Source organism: Aquarana catesbeiana, linkage group LG02 (assembly GCF_042186555.1).
Source record: "Aquarana catesbeiana isolate 2022-GZ linkage group LG02, ASM4218655v1, whole genome shotgun sequence".
NCBI classification, from domain to species: domain Eukaryota; kingdom Metazoa; phylum Chordata; class Amphibia; order Anura; family Ranidae; genus Aquarana; species Aquarana catesbeiana.
Window position 1 is genome coordinate 125,220,067 of NC_133325.1, and position 18,397 is coordinate 125,238,463.

General features: G+C 43.9%; 1 protein-coding gene across 3 annotated transcripts in view; it reads left to right on the forward strand.

Moving 5' to 3' along the window:
* Positions 1 to 18,397, forward strand: part of SACS (sacsin molecular chaperone) — a 143,193-nt gene that overhangs the window by 104,477 nt on the left and 20,319 nt on the right. For all 3 annotated transcript variants that reach the window (XM_073613437.1, XM_073613436.1, XM_073613438.1), the window contains exon 9: positions 2 to 93. In XM_073613437.1, coding sequence (XP_073469538.1) covers positions 2 to 93 — 92 coding nt within the window. The remainder of the gene's footprint in view (position 1; positions 94 to 18,397) is intronic.

Consider the following 18,397-nt stretch of genomic DNA (forward strand, 5'->3'; position numbering starts at 1 on the left):
GTGCATTATTCCCTGGTCTAGAAGGAAGGCTTCTTTCTGAAGATTTAAAACCAGAAATTTTGACTGCTTTGAAGGAAGCAGCAATAAGTCGAGGTAATGGATTCTAAATTATTTTCTTTTGTTAAGATTCTCATGTGAAGTGTGTTTAAAAATTCGTTTTGTTTTTCTACGTGAACCCATACAAAAAAAAAAAACGTTCGAGCACTTACTACTCACTATAGTGTACACCGAGTTAAAATCACTATAAAAAGAGTTAAATCACATTTAGATTTAAAAAATAGGCACTGCAGATTGAGAGGGAAAGGTAATTAAAAAACAACCCATGGGCCAGCACAAAGGGACATTAGAAAAGAAGACACCAACAACCGATAATTTCAAACAAATAATATATTTATTTGGCAATTTAATTAATGGCCACGGTGTTATCCAAGGGGTAACCTGATAATAACTCAAAATTAAAATGAAATATGAATACTTAAACAAAATTTCACGGTGTCCATCCAGACAATGCTGGACGACTACTCCCCCACTGAACAACACCATGACTTTTTCAGGAAATTAGGGAGGGTGGGTGGGAGTCGCGGTCCGGTCCTAATGGTCTGTGAAAGACGGTCCTCGGCTCCCTTGTATCAGCTTCTTCTGCGCGGCTTTACGCCCACCCAATTAGACCAATAGACTACTCGATCGTTCTGACCAATCCCATGTCTGTTGCTGCCCAGGGATACCGCTGCAGCCAACGGCAACCTGCAGATAAATAACAAGCAGAAGAAATCTGCAGCCCCTCTTTGCGCTAACCCATGAGGGCCCCAGCATATTGCTATGACCTTACATTCAATTACAATATGACTTGTGCAGCAAGTGTATACGCTATGTTATTTTTTTTCTGTTTGCTATTTTTTTCGCGATGAACGTGGAGTTACCTTCTAACCTTCCCCTCACCTGAATCCTAATACCTAAGGTGAACCTGTGCACATATCATGTAAATTAGGCCCCTTGCACATGGGGCCGTCCAGCTGAACTGTGCCCCCCCCCCTCATTTTAGTGCGCACAGGTGCAACATCCAGCGCCACTGCAGGCAGCCTGGCAAAGAATGCTGTACCGTGTGAATGGCTCTGTGTGCGCAAGGAGCCTAAAGTATTTACATATTCTGAACATGAAGTAAAAACACTTAAAAGAAGCTCTCATACTGTACATCTCTATATCTGTAAGTATTAGGGAGGAATACATTTTCAGAGTTATAGCAAAGTTATTTAATGTAGACACACAGCAGGTGTTTCCAGGCCCCTGGTGCCCTGCATGCAACTCCATAAGCTTTTGGACATCATTTAGGTAGTAGAGTGGCAGTGGGGTTGGGCACTGGAACCCTGTATTCCAGCACCCAACACTGAAAAAGAGCCTGTACTATGAGAAAGTGTTGTCTTCTCCCACAGCACAAGTAAAGTCCCAGCCTGGGGAGAAAGAGCATTGCATGTGATAATGTAATGATCAGCAATGCAGGGTGGTTAACTTTGCCACTGACTACCAATGATTGGGGGGGGGGGGGGGGGTGTTCACTGCCACTGACCACCATTGCAGGGTAATGTATGGTGGTTATCTTTTACTGCCACCAACAACCAATGCAGGAGTGGGGGATTAACTTCCACTGTCACTGACACAAATGTGAGAGGGGGGATGTGAGGTTAATAGTACTGACACCAGTCCTGGAGATCATTATTGCATCCACCTACATTGGCGGTTATAATTATTGACACCAATGCTGGGGCTGTTGTACACCAACTTCCTCAATGTGTAATGCAGCAGAACTGAAATGTTTTGTCATTAAAGAGGAGCTCCAGTCTGGAAAAAAAAAAACAAATACTGTAGCTGCTGACTTTTAATATAAGGATACTTGCCTGTCCAGGGATCCCACGATGTCGGCACCCTGAGTTGGTTCGTCAGTCAGCTTCGGTGCAGGCACTGGCATTGTAAGGGAAACTGGTAGTGAAGCCTTTCTGAACGGTCCCACCATCTTCTAGGACCTGTGTGTGTCCCAGAAGGCAGCGGGGGAAGGAGAAGGGTCCCGAAATGCACGTATATCTCTGAATGTCAACCTTACCCAGATTGGGATCAAGTACCTGTCAAAACCAGGTACCTGTTCCCCCCTCCCCCACCTTCCCAAAAGTGCCAAATATGGCAGTGGAGGAGGGGGGGGGATGTGAACAAGCGAAGCTTCCCCTTTTGGATGGAGATCTGCTTTATGGTACATGCTACCCCATTCATTTTGGATGGGATGCCTAACTAGACGCAATGTACCTTGATGTACAAAAATGTGCTGCCATTTTGTGGTCCTCTGGAAGTGTTGGGGGCCACACTGGAGCCCTTTATAATTTTAAAGTTGACCACCAACTTTCAAGGATTTTTGAGGATCTTTGAGAATAAATAACTTCACATAGAGAGGGCTTGTTTTAAAGCTCTTTTACTGCTTGTAAAGAATATGTAAAGTTTGGACATTAGCAGTAAATCTCTTTATATGTATTTTGCTATGTTTACTATCAAATGACCTTTAATTTTGCCTGTCTGTAAGAGAAATATTGTAACCTGGGTATAAGACTACAATACAGACACTTATGGATCTATTTATTTTAAAAATTGCTGTGCGAATATCTCAGCATTCGCAAAGCCTCCATGTCTAATCTCTGCAATTTGTCTAATATATGTATTTCCCATGATTGTCAGGTTTATCTAGTCTTGAAATAATGCAGTTGGGAAAATACCGCAATATGGCCACTAGATGGAGCTGATGATACTGGGAAATACACACATTAGACACATTACAGGGATTATTTATGTTTATATTTTTTTAATGAACAGACTCCTTCATTTTTGCAAAGATCTTTTATACCTCTTCCTAAACAGATAAAGTGCCCTGAATCCCAGTGTGCTCTAATATTCGAATACTGAAACTTTTGTTAACGTTAGCTTTAGGTTTCAGTATTTTCATTGCAAAGCACCAAAGCATTCAAGGCTCTCGGATTGTCAGAGAGGAGTATAGAGGTACCTTAAATGGATTTACATTTGTTATGTTACCATTTGCATTTACGTATGTTACTGACTAATTCATTTTAGGTAGGTCTTTGTCATAATATGTATCCTTCATATATCATGTTCTTAATAGTGTGATATTACATTGTAGCACAACAGCTTCTGTGGGGATATGCAGGTACAGTAAACTGATTGCAGAACTGGAGATCCATAGAATGCTGAAGTGTCTCATTGCACCTAGTTTGTTTTCCTAACACAAGTGTGACAGATTACCATTTTGAAATACTACATTTTTAACAGATTAATAGTATTGAAAGGCAGTATGTACGTTCTTATTTGAATAGTGTCACCTAGGATTGAGCAATGTAATATTGAAATTTGCACATAAGTATCACAATTCAATTGCAATTCATCTAACTCTAGCCTTGCTTCCCGATTTGTACTAATGGATGCAATCTCAGGGAAGCTAAACATATTGACTCCCAGGTGGTGACCACTGCCACTCCATAGAACAGAACACTTCCTTTAAATGCTTGAGCAGCGCTCAGCCCGACTCAATATTGTTCTGGGACTGTAAGTTCTAATTCCACTGCTGGAACACAGCTCTGTATGTAGCTGAGGCTGCATACAGTTTATACAGCACTCCCAGATGCTGCAGCATTTAGTGAAGCTGTGTGAAAAAGTATTTGCTCCTTCCTGATATTTTATTTTTTTGCTTATTTCTCACACTTAAATGAGTAAATTCAAGATGCAGTTTTAAAAAATATTATTTCTTATTCATACATCATGGGACACAGAGCCTTTGATAATTACTTAGAGGGTTAGATAGTCACCATCAGTTGATTGGACAGTGGCAACCATAATTACAAGACAAGTTCATCCCCTATATAACCCCTCCCATATGGAGAGTACCTCAGTTTTTTCACCAGTGTCTAAGGTGGTTGGTCACGTTAAAGATGTGCTAAGAAGAAAACTCTGTTTGATGGTCTCTTCGGGGGCCTAGGAGCTATACAACAGGATCCATGCCTCGGGCCAATACGCCTAAGATAGACGGTACCTGGGTCTAGTGAAAGAAGAAACAAGGTTTTGCCTGTAATGTTTCTCTTTGAGGAATAGGCTCTGGGATCCCGCGCTTTGGTGCACAAAAATTAAGTTGCATAAAAAGTTTTTCTGGCAGTCTTCTACAGGTCCAGGGAAGAGGATCCTGTGAGTAGAAATCTAGAACCCTGAAGGTTGGTACAACGTTACCTGCCGTGATGGGTAAAGGTTGGATCTGTCTGTTATCAGCAGTTTCCTGAGGTGGGGATAAGGTAAGTGAAGATAATCCTAAGTATACACCTTATGGATTATCTTCTTTTTTTGAGTAGTTTGCATGTCTTACCTGATTTCTGCCACTAGAGAGAGTAAGAGACAAACCTGTTGTATACTTACATGCCATCCAGGATACACGCTCAGTGAAGCTGGTCTGAGAAGCCGCTTACCTCCTCCGCTGCAGGCTCTGCCACATAATCTGAAAAGGGGGTTCGGATCCAGGCATACCTAAGACATCTACTCGGCATCAGGTTGTGCAGTTAAAAAACACAGCCTCCTCTCCCAGTCAATGCCTGTTTAGGAGAAACGTACGTTGGGTGGAGCCAGAGGACCTGACGTCACCACACTCTCAGCTGATCGACTTCGGCGTCGGTTGTGTTTTTTAATTGCTACGGTGTTTTACCTTGCCAATGCTTTGATGTCAGTTGTGCATTCATGGATTAAAGCATTTTAAACTACTGCACAATGGAGCGCCTCTTTTTCTTTTAAAATATACTATTTCCTGCTACAAGTGGTCTTGCTGGGGCAGCTAATGGAGGAGAGCATTCCTGATTGCCGCCTCTGAAATTTCAACTACCAGGCGTGGAGGGAAGTCTGTCTCTACTCAAAGACCAGCTATTCCTGACCCCGAGAGGAGTTTGTTCAGGCTCGTATGATCTCTGTGGTGGGGATCCATCAAATCTGGTAAGCAGCCCCCTTTTCCTATTTCTGCACTGTCTTAGAAGATCCATAGAAGATTTACTGAAGATTTAAAGAGGAATCACACCTCCAGTTTATGATACCATCATTTTCCATATGAACTATAATTTTTTCATTTCTTTATATTCACATTATTATTTGAGTAGCGCACTGAACTTTTTTCTTTACACAAAAATTCTAGCCCTGCCCTTGGCAAAACTAAGGGTTCAGGGCATAACGGTGACAGCCTATCTGGATGATTTGCTACTCGTAGAGCAGTCCATAGCACGATTAGACCGCAATGTGCTCAGCACAGTGGAGTACTTGGAGTACCTAGGCTGGGTCCTCAATCCAGAAAAATCCTCCTTACAGCCCCTAAAAAGGCTGGAATATTTGGGCATGGTCATAGACACAGTCCAAAACAGTATTTTTACCCGGGTCAAAAACCAAAGCCATAAAGGATTTGGTCCGGGTAGTCATAGCAAGGAAAAATCCTTCCATTCGACTATGCATGAGACTATTGGGGAAAATGGTGGCCTCATTCGAGGCTGTTCCTTACGCCCAGTTTCGCTCAAGGCCTTTACAGAGCAGCTTTCTCTCGGCCTGGAACAAAAGAGTTCAAGCCTTGGATCTTCCAATGTCCCTATTACCTAACGTTAATTGGTGGTTGCTGACTGAAAATCTGCTAAATGGAAAATCCTTTGTCCTAGTTACTTGGAAAGTCATAACCACAGATGCCAGCCTAATAGGCTGGGGAGCAGTTCTGGAAGATGCTTCCACTCGGGGAAGATGGTCCAGAGCCGAAGGGCTCTTGCCCATCAACATTCTGGAGATTCGGGCAATTCGTCTAGCCCTCAGGGTATGGACTTACAGGTTGCAAGGATACAGTCCAACATTGCTATGGCAGTGGTTTATATCAATCACCAAGGAGGCACCAGGAGTCTGGATGCCCAAGTGAATCACATTTTTCCTTGGGCAGAAAGGCATGTTCCTTGCCTGTCTGCGGTCTTTATACAAGGGGTAGAAAATTGGCAGGTGGACTTCCTAAGCCGCCAGCAGCTTTGTCCAGGAGAATGGTCTCTACACCCCAACATATTTAAGGCCATATGGGGGTACCCCAGATGTGGACTTGTTGGCTTCCAGGTTCAACAGAAAACTGGACAGCTTTGTGTCAAGAGCAAAGGAATCCGCTAGCACAAGGGTCAGATGCCTTCACGATTCCATGGGATCAGTACTCTCTGATCTATGCGTTCCCTCCAGTTCCGCTTCTCCTGTGATTCCTTTGGAGGGTCAAAAGGGAAGGAAAGCGAGTAATTCTGGTGGCCCCGGCTTGGTCCAGACTATCTTGGTATGTGGAGATCGTAAAGAAGGCAGGAGGAAGACCTTGGGTTCTTCCGCTACGCCCAGATCTACTGTCACGGGGTCCAATATTCCATCCTGCCTTACGAAGTCTGAATTTGACGGTTTGGCTGTTGAGACCCACATTCTGAAGAGCCATGGACTTTCGGGGCCAGTCCTATCCACTCTGGTTAATGCTAGGAAACCGGCCTCCAGGCTCATCTACTACAGAATCTGGAAGGCATATGTTTCCTGGCGTGAATCCAGGGGGTGGCATCCTAGAAAGTATGCCATTAGCAGGATTCTTGCTTTTCTACAATTGTCGGTATTCTTTCAAAGGCCGCTTGTCTCTCATTCCCTGATCCAGGCGTTTGTTCAGGGGGCACTGTGCTTGAATCTGCCAGTTAAGCCTCCCGTGTGACCATGGGATTTAAATTTGGTTTTGTCTGTTTTACAGAAATAACCTTTTGAACCATTGCACCGTCTTTAGTTCTTTTGACAAATAAATCGTTTTTCCTGGTAGCAATATCCTCAGCTAGGAGGGTATCAGAATTAGCAGCTCTTTCTTGTAAAGAGCCATGTTTGATTACTCACAAAGACAGGGTGGTGTTGCAAACTCACCTGACTTTTTTTGCCTAAAGTGGTTCCAGGATTCCATCTGAATCAAGATGTGGTCCTACCGTCCTTTTTTCCAGATCCGCAGTCCGTGGAGGAGGAGTTGTTACACTCTCTAGATGTTGTAAGAGCAGTCAAAATCTATTTGCAGGCAACGGCTCAGATACGAAAGACTGATTATTTATTTTGCCAGAAGGCCCCAAGAAGGGCCAGGCAGCATCAAATTCCGCTATCTCTAGATGGATTTGACAGGTTATTGTTCAGGCGTATGGTGTAAAGAAGAAAATTCCTCCTTTTCAGGTTAAAGCACTCGACTAGGGCAGTTAGTGCTTCATGGGCAGTGCATCACCAGGCCTCCATGGCTCAGATCTGCAAGGCTGCAACTTGGTCTTCGGTCCATACATTCACTAGATTCTACCAAGTGGATGTGAGAGGGCATGAGGATGCCACCTTCGGACGCAGTGTGCTGCAGGCAGTGGTATAAGTCCTCTTGTCCGTTGGTGGTCTGTGTTTTTCTGATATGTGTCTTCCTCCCCTCAAATTTGGGCATTGCTCTGGGACATCCCACCTAAGTATTTATCAAAGGCTCGGTGTCCCATGATGTATTAACTAGAAAATAGGATTTTTTAAAACGGCTTACCTGTAAAATCCTTTTCTTGGGAATACTTCACGGGACACAGAGCTCCCGCCCCACTTCGGGTTTATACGTGGGGATACATATTGCTTTGCTACAAAACTGAGGTACTCTCCATATGGGAGGGGTTATATAGGGGAGGAACTCGTCTTGTAATTAGGGTTGCCAGTGTACAATCACCTGATGGTGACTATCTAACCCACTAATTATCAAAGGCTCTGTGTCCCGTGATGTATTCCCAAGAAAATGATTTTACAGGTAAGCTGTTTTAAAAAATCCTATTTTCATTTATTAAGGGAAAAAAGCTGTTCAAACCAGCCTGGCCCTATGTGAAAAAAGTAATTGCCCCCTCCCATGCTGAATCATGAATGAACTGTGATTAACCACGATTTTTTGGAAAGCTGAGTTAAATTTCACTTGCCACACCCAGGCATGATTACTGCCAGACCTGTTCAATCAAGAAATCGCATAAATATAAGCTGTCACAAAGTGAAGCACGCTAACAGATCACAAAATGCCACAATCTAAAAAAATTCAAGAACAGATTAGAAACAAAGTAATGTACATGTATCAGTCTAGGAAGGGTTTTAAAGCCAATTCTAAGGCTTTGGAACTCCAGTGAACCACAGGGAGAGCCATTATCCACAAATGGAGATAACTTGGAACAGTGGTGAACCTTCCCAGGAGTTTCCGGCCTTCAAAAATCACTCCAAGAGCATGACGACGACTCATCCAGGAGGTCAAAAAAGAACCCAGAACAACATCTAAAGAACTGCAGGCCTCACTTGCCTCAGGTAAGTTAAGTGTTCTTGATTCAACAATAAGAAAGAGACTGGGTAAAAATGGCATCCATGGGAGCGTTCCAAGGCCAAAGCCACTGATGACCAAAAAGAACACAAAGGCTCATCCCACATTTACCAAAAAACATCTTGATTATCCCGAAAACTTTTAGGCAAATACCGATGAGACAAAAATTAAACTTTTTGGAAGGTGTGCATCTTGTTACATCTGGCATAAAACGCATACAGCATTTCATAACAAGAACATCATACCAACAGGCAGACATGGTGGTGGTAGCGTGATGGGCTAGGGCTGCTTTGCAGCTTCAAGACCTGGACAACTTACCATAATTGATGGAACCATGAATTCTGAGCTCTACCAGAAAATCCTAAAGGAGAATGTCCGGCTTTCAGTTCGTGACCTCAAGCTCAAGTGCACTTGAGTTATATAGCATGACAATGATCCGAAACACAACAGCAAGTCCACTTCCAAATGGTTCAAACAATGCAAAATTTTGGTTTTGGAGTGGCCTAGTCAAAGCCTGGACTTAAAGCGGGGGTCCACCCACACCGCCAAAAAAAAAAAAAATTAAAAGCCAGCAGCTACAAATACTGCAGCTGCTGACTTTTAATACATGGCCACTTACCTCTTCCAGGGTCCAGCGATGTCGGCAGGGGACGCCGAGAACCCGCTCGGTTCTCGGCAGCTGCCGCTGCCATCCTAGGTGAGGGAATCAGGAAGTGAAGCGTTGCGGCTTCACTTCCCGGTTCCCTACTGCGCATGCGCGAGTCGCGCTGCGCGTCCCAAGTGGTCCCCGCTCTCTCCTGGGAGCTGTGTGTTCCCAGGAGACAGCGCGGTGGGGACGGGAAGTGGCATAGACTCCCATGGGAGTCTATGCCGGAAGTGGGTGCAAATACCTGTCTTAGACAGGTATCTGCACCCCCTCCCCCCTGAAAGGTGCCAAATGTGACACCGGAGGGGGGGAGGGTTCCGAAAAGCGGAAGTTCCATTTTTGTGTGGAACTCCGCTTTAAATCCAATTGAGATGCTGTATCATGACCTTACACAGGCCGTTCTTGCTGGAAAACCCTCCAATGTGGCTGAATTAAAACAATTCTGCCAAGAAGAGTGGGCCCAAATTGCTCCACAGCAATGTGAAAGACTTGTTGCCAGTTATCACAAATGCTTGATTGCAGTTGTTGCCGCCAAGGGTGGCACAACCAGTTATTAGGTTTAGGGGGCAATTACTTTTTCACATAAAGCCAGACAGGTTTGGACAGCTTTTTTGCTTTAATAAATAAAACCATCATTTAAAAAGGGAATTTTGTATTTACTTGGGTTATCTTTGTGTAATAATAAAATTTGTTTAATGATCTGAGTTATTTAAGTGTGACCAATATGCAAAAAAAAAAAAAAAATCAGAAAGGGGGCAAATACTTTTTCACATAACTGTAGTTTGTTTGAACCAGCTTGGTCCAAACAAACATTTTAGAGTCGAACGAAACCTGAAGTTCAGCATTAAAGCGGGTCATACACCGATTTCAATTTTTCTCAGTCTGTGGCCTTCCCTTCTCGACTTATTAAGTTGACTTCTGTTGAAGAGACATGTTGGAAAATCGGTTGCAGCCCATGATCATTGTATTCTGTCAGCAGGTGGCAGTGTCAGAGTACAGTGTTCCAGTGGGGGGATTCCCACATCCACCTCATTTGTGTGAATGGAAGAATCTGTTTTCCCCTGAATTCTGAGCTGTAGGGAAAAAAAATCGAACCACCTATGGCCAGCCTAAATCTCAAGGCTTAAAGCGGAGTACCACCCAAAAGTGGAACTTCCACTCATTTGTCTCTCCCCCACTCAGGTGCCACATTGGGGGGGGAGGCAGATACCTGCCTTTGACAGATATCCTGTCACCAATTCCGGGAGTCCTGGCCACGGCTAATTATGTCACAACTCAGCTTCCTCCTCCTCCCTTCTTCCCCCGCCACCGGGCCAGTAGGAGAGCGCAGCAGTGCCTTGCTCATGCGCAGTAGGGACCCGGTGTAAAGGTAAAGCCATAATGCTACACTGCCGGGTTCCCTTACCCACAATGGCAACGGCAGCAGCCGACAGCTGATGGAAACATCAACTGCAGTGCTGACATCGCTGGACTCCAGGACAGGTAAGTGTCCTATTAAAAGTCAGCATCTGCAGTATGTGTAGCTGCTGGCTTTTAATTTTTGCAGGGGTGGGCGGAAATTTAACTCCAACCAAATTGCTATTTTACGTAGTTGCTGTACTTGTGACGCAAGTGCAGTTATCATTATGACAGGAAAACATAGCAATAAAAACTAGGGTTACACCGATACTTTCAGTCAAGTACTCGCCGATACCGAGTACCGATATTTTGCAGTGAGATTTGTGCAACAGGACATATCTGGCCACATGCAAAATGATCTATATAGCTGTCCCGGTCAGCCAATGGTAGCAAATCTGGTGGTCTGTGTTTCCACTGGAGAAATTTCTAATTTCTTCCTGTCCTGAAAGGAAGTAAGGGAAAATATACCAAAAAGGAACGCAAGCTAAAATGAAAACGACTTATGGATGGAGTTGAGCTTTTTCATGAGCAGGTATAGATTTGTTGCACATGAGCATATTTTTTTGCTTAGAAATCTTTCCACGTACAGAGTAAATTTATAGTGATTGGCAATACAATTGGTCTGATGTGTTCAAATGTATTATTGAAGTAGAATTATGGCCAATATATGTGAAATTACATCTATTGAACAGATGAAATGTAGCTCAAACAAGGGCCTGATTGTTCATAGCTGAGTTTAAAGCGGAGTTCCACTTGTTTTTTTTGTTTATTAAAAGTCAGCAGCTACAAAAAGTATAGCTGCTGACTTTTTTAATAAACACACACTCACCTGTTCCACGGTTAAGCAATGCGGCCGCCCAAAGCCTCTCTCATCTCTCCCTCCTGTCCACGGTGCCAGTATTGCAAGTGTTGGCGCCCGGCTGTGACAGCTTGCGGCTTCACAGACGGCTGCACGTCCTGAATGGCCAGGCAATCTTCTGGGACCTGTGACGTGTCCCAGAAGATTGCAGGGAGGGAGGGGGAGAAGCGGAGTTGCCTAGGCGGCCGAGTGGAAGTGGGAGCTGGGTACCTGTCAAAACTAGGTACCCACTCCCCCCCAAAAATGACATGCCAAATGTGGCACATCAGGGGGTAAGGAGTGCTTAAAGCAGAAGTTCCACTTTTGGGTGGGACTCTGCTTTAACTACTTGACCTCCAAAAGACTTACCCCCCTTTATGACAAGACCATTTTTTACAATATGACACTGTAATACTTTAACTGACAATTGCGCGGTACCTGCATAAAATGTATGTCCTTTTTTTTCCACAAATACAGATTTCTTTTGGCGATATTTGGTCACCTCTGCATTTATTTTTTGCACTATAAACAAAACAAAAAAAACAGCTGGTTTTGAAAAAAAAAAATTTTTTTTACTTTAAAACACATCCAATGAAAAAATGGTGGCGATCAGTGAATTATAGCGGAACTGCGATATTGCAGCGGACATACTGACACTTTTGACACTTTCTGGGGATCAGTGACACTAATACAGTGATCAGTACTAAAAATATGCACTGTCACTGTACTAATGACAGGCTGGGAAGGGGTTAAACATTGGGGGGCGATCAAAGGGTTAACTGTGTGCCTAACCAGTGTTACTATATATATATTATACTGTGTGAGGTGCTTTTACTAGGGGAAGAGATGGAATTTATTCCCGGTTTTGCAAATTCCACCCCTTCCACTCTATCAGAATGGCAATATGCCTTGTTTACTTAGGCAGATGGCAGTTCTGTCTCTCTCCCTGACGATCGTCAGGTGACGGACATCGAGTAGCCAATATTCTCCAAGCAGCTTCTGATGTGTATAATGACAGCGGAAGCGAGCCACTAGCACAGTGCATGTGGGCCCCCTACCCAGAACTGTCGGATTACGTGTAAATACGTGATCCATCACACAGGTGACCTAAAGTGGCTAAAGAAGTAGTACTGTATAGTAAAAAACCTTTTCGTACCCCCCAAGAGGGAGTTATGTAGTACTTGGTCCTGTTCCAATCCATGATGTGGTTGGTGTCCGGATAGCTCGCCCCATGCCTCCCTGACCACTGTCTGACCATGCTGCTTACAATGAGACAAACACATAATTAGGTCTGATTGCCCGAGCTCGTCTCTGGCATGTAGGCGCACGCTACACATGAGTGCCATCATTCAGCACAGCAGGCAGAAGGGTCAGCTCCATTCATAATGCTTTCTAAGCCTGCAGAGCAGGATGTCTCCCATTGTTAGTGCTGGGGGAACATGGCATTGATGCACACAACTCCTTGAAGGAGATTGCTGAGGAACAGGGAAGACGGGGCAGCTCCAGGTGATACCACGGACTGTTACAGCAGTGCTTGTGGCTGGGTTTGCAACAATCTGCTTGAAGATAAGGATATGGAGCAGAAGGTGGCATCCCAAGGGAATACGAACAGACCATCTGAGCAAGCATCTCTGTGATCCAGCTGGCTGCTGAAAAACACGCTGCACTCACAATAATGGAGGATAAGTCAGCACTGGTGAAGTTGTGTTCTATCAACCAGCAGGTAAACCACTCAGCCCTACCATTGTTGACTTATCCTTTCATTGTGAATGCAGTGTGTTACTAGCAGCTAACCAGATCACAGAGGTGCTTGCTCAGATATGAAGTGTGTTCCCTCAGGGCACTACCTTCCGCTCTATTACCTTATTCTTATGTAACCTGCTGCTGTAATAGCCTTAAGGTGCCTTTCTTCTCTGTATCTCAGCAGCTCCCGTGTCAGGAGTTGGGCGCCACAATGCCACCTTAACCTGCAGTTAGTGGTAGGTTCTCTGGAGGGTGGGATTGCAATACAGTGAGCAATATGACCCTCCATTTTACTATTTTATTTTGCAAAGTGAGAATCTTGGGGGGGGGGGGGTCAGTGGCTTTGATGTTGGCTGTAACTTCCCCATTGGAACATCCAGGCTTTAGCCTGGAGTGAAGTTGCGGTCAGCACAAACAGAAATAAAAATGGGCTTATAATGTACAATTAGGCCACAGGGAAATCATCAAGGTTTTTTTTTTGTTTTGTTTTCAATACATTTTTATTGAAGGTAAACAATGTATTACAATATAAGCAAAGTATGCTGATCAAAAGGCCGTGATGCAGCACACCTATATAGTATTATCAATATAATATTACAATATATATATAGTATCTCACAAAAGTGAGTACACCCCTCACATTTATGTAAATATTTTATTATATCTTTTCATGTGACAACACTGAAGAAATGACACTTTGTTACAATGTAAAGTAGTGAGTGTACAGCTTGTATAACAGTGTAAATTTGCTGTCCCCTCAAAATAACTCTACACACAGACAATAATGTCTAAACCATTGGCAGCAAAAGTGAGTACACCCCTAAGTGAAAATGTCCAAATTGGACCCAATTAGCCATTTTCCCTCCCCGGTGTCATGTGACTAGTTAGTGTTACAAGGTCTCAGGTGTGTTAAATTTGGTTTTATTGCTCTCACTCTCACATACTATTCACTGGAAGTTCAACATGGCACCTCATGGCAAAGAACTCTGTGAGGATCTGAAAAAAAAGAATTGTTGCTCTACATAAAGATGGCCTAGGCTATAAGAAGATTGCCAAGACCCTGAAACTGAGCTGCAGCACGGTGGCCAAGACCATACAGTGGTTTAACAGGACAGGTTCCACTCAGAACAGGCCTCGCCATGGTCGACCAAAGAGGTTGAGTGCATGTGCTCAGCGTCCTATCCAGAGGTTGTCTTTGGGAAGTAGAACCATAAATGCAAACATGTACTGTGACATACTGAAGCAGAGCATGATCCACCTCCCTTCGGAGAATGGGACGCAGGGCAGTATTCCAACATGATAACGACCCCAAACACACCTCCAAGATGACCACTATCTTGCTAAAGAAGCTGAGGGTAAAGGTGATGGACTGGCCAAGCATGTCTCCAGACCTAAACCATATTGATCATCTGTGTGGCATCTTAAAATAGAAGGTGGAGGAGTGCAAGGTTACTAACATTCACCAGCTCCGTGATGTCATCGTGGAGGAGTGGAAGAGCACTTCAGTGGCAACCTGTGAAGCTCTGGTGAACTCTATGTCCAAGAGGGTTAAGGCAGTGCTGGAAAATAATGGTGGTCACACAAAATATTGACACTTTGGGCCCAATTTGGACATTTTCACTTAGGGGTGTACTCACTTTTTTTGCCAGCGGTTTAGACATTAATGGCTGAGTTATTTTGAAAGGACAGCAAATTTACACTGTTAGGCCTTTCACACGGCAAGCCTGCTCAGATCCGCCTGTCCATTTTTCAGGCGGATCCGAGCGGGCCATCCATTGACTCCTATGGGGAGAGGGATGTCAGCGGAGATGTGTCTGCTGACACCAGTCTGCCGACACCAGTCTGCCATCCAATCCGCTAAAATCAGACGTACGGCGATACATTCGCCATTCATCTGGGCGGTTTGCATCGGATGAGATCTGATGAAAACAGACATGCTGTCCGTTTTCGTCCAATCCCTCCATAGGAATCAGCGGTGCTCTGACAGGCCCCTCCCCACTCAGTGAGCAGAGACAGACCTGTCATCCGCCGGCTCAGCGGAGATCAACGGAGAGATCTCCTGCTAAGCTGGCGGATTCCACTGAGTGGAACCGCCTCGTGTGAATGAGGCCTTATACAAACTGTACACTCACTACTTTACATTGAAGCAAAGTGTCATTTCTTCAGTGTTGTCACATGAAAAGATATAATAAAATATTTACAAAAATGTGAGGGGTATACTCACTTTTGTGAGATACTGTATATGTGTGTGTATATATTATACAGTGGATATAAAAAGTCTACACACCCCTGTTAACCGGTTCCCGACCGGCGCACGCCGATGTATGTCGGCAGAATGGCACGGCTGGGCAAATGGACTTACAGGTACGTCCATTTGAATTCCCGGCCGTGCCATTGCATGCGCGCCGGCGGCGGCGTGCGCGCCGGCCGGGAGCTCCGTGAGTCGCGTTGCGGGTCCCGCGGACTCGATCGCCGCGGGGATACCCGCGATCGCCTCAAGGAGAGGACGAACGGGGAGATGCTGATGTAAACAGCATCTCCTCGTTCTGCCTAGTGACAGTGTCACTCGATCTCTGCTCCCTGTAATCAGAGCAGAGATCAGTGACGTCACACACACAGCCCATCCCCGTACAGTTAGTAATCACTCCCCTAGGACATACTTAACCCCTCCCCCTAGTGGTTAACCCCTTCACTGCCAGTGTCATTTACACAGTAATCAGTGCATTTTTAATCGCACTGATCGCTGTATAAATGACAATGGTCCCAAAAATGTGTCAAAAATGTCCGACATGTCCGCCATAAAGTCGCAGTCACAATAAAAATCGCTGATCGCCGCCATTACTAGTAAAAAAAAATTATTAATAAAAATGCCATAAAACTATCCCCTATTTAGTAAACACTATAACTTTTGCGCAAACCAATCAATAAACGCTTATTGCTATTTTTTTTTTTACCAAAAATATGTAGAAGAATACGATCGGCCTAAACTGAGGAAAAAAAATGTTTTTTTTATATATTTGTCGCTCTTATTTTGTTTATAGCGCAAAAAATAAAAATCGCAGAGGCAATCAAATACCACCAAAAGAAAGCTCTATTTGTGGGAAAAAAAGGACGTCAATTTTGTTTGGGAGCCACGTCGCACGGCCGCGCATTTGTCAGTTAAAGTGACGCAGTGCCAAATCACTAAAAACTCTCTGGTTTTTGTGATGTAAAAAAAATGAGACAAAGATAAATAATTTCAGAACTTTTTCCACCTTTAATGTGACCTATAAACTGTACAACTCAGTTGAACAACAAACTGAAATCTGTTAGGTGGAGGGAAGTAAAAATAAAATAATATGGTTGCATAAGTATGCACTTAAAGTGTTTGTACACCCTGTACAACCACTTTTACCTACAGCTAAGCCTTAATTGAGGCTTATCTGTAGGTGCTGGAAATATCTCCTAAATCTCCACGATTTAGGAGATATTTACAAAAAAGCAGCGCACCGATGACTATGGCGTATGCTCACTTTAGAAAGGGCAGATCGTGCCCAGTATGCTTTACCTTTGCAGGGAAATAAAGAGGAAGTAAAACCCACCAGGGTTTACTGCCTATTTAAACTAATACTTTGTTGAAGCACCTTATGCTTTTATTATAGCACTGTCTTTTTGGGTATAAGTCTATCAGAATGGCACATCTTGACTTGGCAATATTTACCGACTCTTTGCAAAAACACTCCAAATCTGTCAGATTGCGAGGGCATCTCCTGAGCACAGCCCTCTCCAGATCACCCCACAGACTTTCAATCTGATTCAGGTCTGGGCTCTGGCTGGACCATTCCAAAACTTGAATCTTCTTCTGGTGAAGCCATTCCTTTTTTGATTTTGGATGTGTGCTTTGGTCCATTGTCATTTTGAAAGATGAAGTTCTATTTCATGTTCAACTTTTCAGCAGAAGCCTGAAGGTTTTGTGCCAATATTGACTGGTATTTAGAACTGTTCATAATTCCCTCTACCTTGACTAAGGCCCCTGTTCCAGCTGAAGAAAAACAGCCCCAAAGTATGATTCCGCCACCACCATGCTTCACAGTGAGTATGGTATTCTTTTGGTGATGTGCAGTGTTTGTTTTGCACCAAACATATCTTTTGGAATTATGGCCAAAAAGTACAATCTTGCTTTCATTAGACCATAACACATTTTCCTACATGCTTTTGAGAAACTTCAGATGTGTTTTTAAAAAATTTAGTCCGGCTTGGATGTTTTTCTTCATAAGAAAAGGCTTTCGTCTTGCCACTCTACCCTATAGCCCAGTCATATGAAGAATGCAGAAGATTGTTGTCACATGTACCACACAGCCAGTACTTGCCAATTTAGCTCATTTAATGTTGCTGTAGGCCTCTTGGCAGCCTCCCTGAACAGGTTTCTTCACGTTGTTTCATCAATTTTGGAGGGATGTCCAGTTCTTGGTAAAGTCACTGTTGTGCCATATTTTCTCCACTTGTTGATGACCATCTTCACCGTGTATATCTAATGCCTTGGAAATTCTTTTGTACCCTTCTCCTGACTAATACCTTTTAACAATGAGATCCCTCTGATGCTTTGGAAGCTCTCTGCGGACCTTGGCTTTTGCTGTAGGATGCGACTAAGAAAATGTCAGGAAAGACATATTAGAACAGCTGAACTTTATTTGGGGTTATTCAGAGGCACTTTAAATGATGGCAGATGTGTACTGACTCCTATTTAACATGAGTTTGAATGTGATTGCTTAAAGCGGTGTTCCACCCGCAAATTTTTTTAAAGTTAGCAGCTACAACACTGTAGCTGCTGACCTTTAATAAGCACACTTAGTTGTCCAGGGAGCCCGCGATGTCACCCCCTGAGGCCGTTCCGTCCATCGGATCGGGTGCAGGCGCCGCCATTCTAATTAAGGGAAACAGGCAGTGGAGCCTTGCGGCTTCACTGCCCATTTCCTACTGCGCATGCGTGAGTCGCGCGGCGCTTTGTGAATAGCCGGCTGTCTTCTGGGAGACGCACATGTCCCAGAAGACATCCGGCTATTCACAAAGAAGACAATATGACGCCCTACATTGCAGACTGTATGGATCGGAAGTACAGGCTATACTTCTGAAAAAGGTAAGTTAGAAGAAAAAAAAATGTAACTAGCCAAAAAACGACCACCTCTCAAAAGCGGGAGGAACTCTGCTTTAATTCTGAACACAGCTACATCCCCAGTTATAGGAGGGTATGCACGCTTACAGTGCCTTGCAAACGTATTCATACTCCCTTGGCTTTTTACCTATTTTGTTACATTACAGCCTTTAGTTCAATGTTTTTTTAATCTGAAATATATGTGATGGATCACAACACAATAGACTAAGTTGGTGA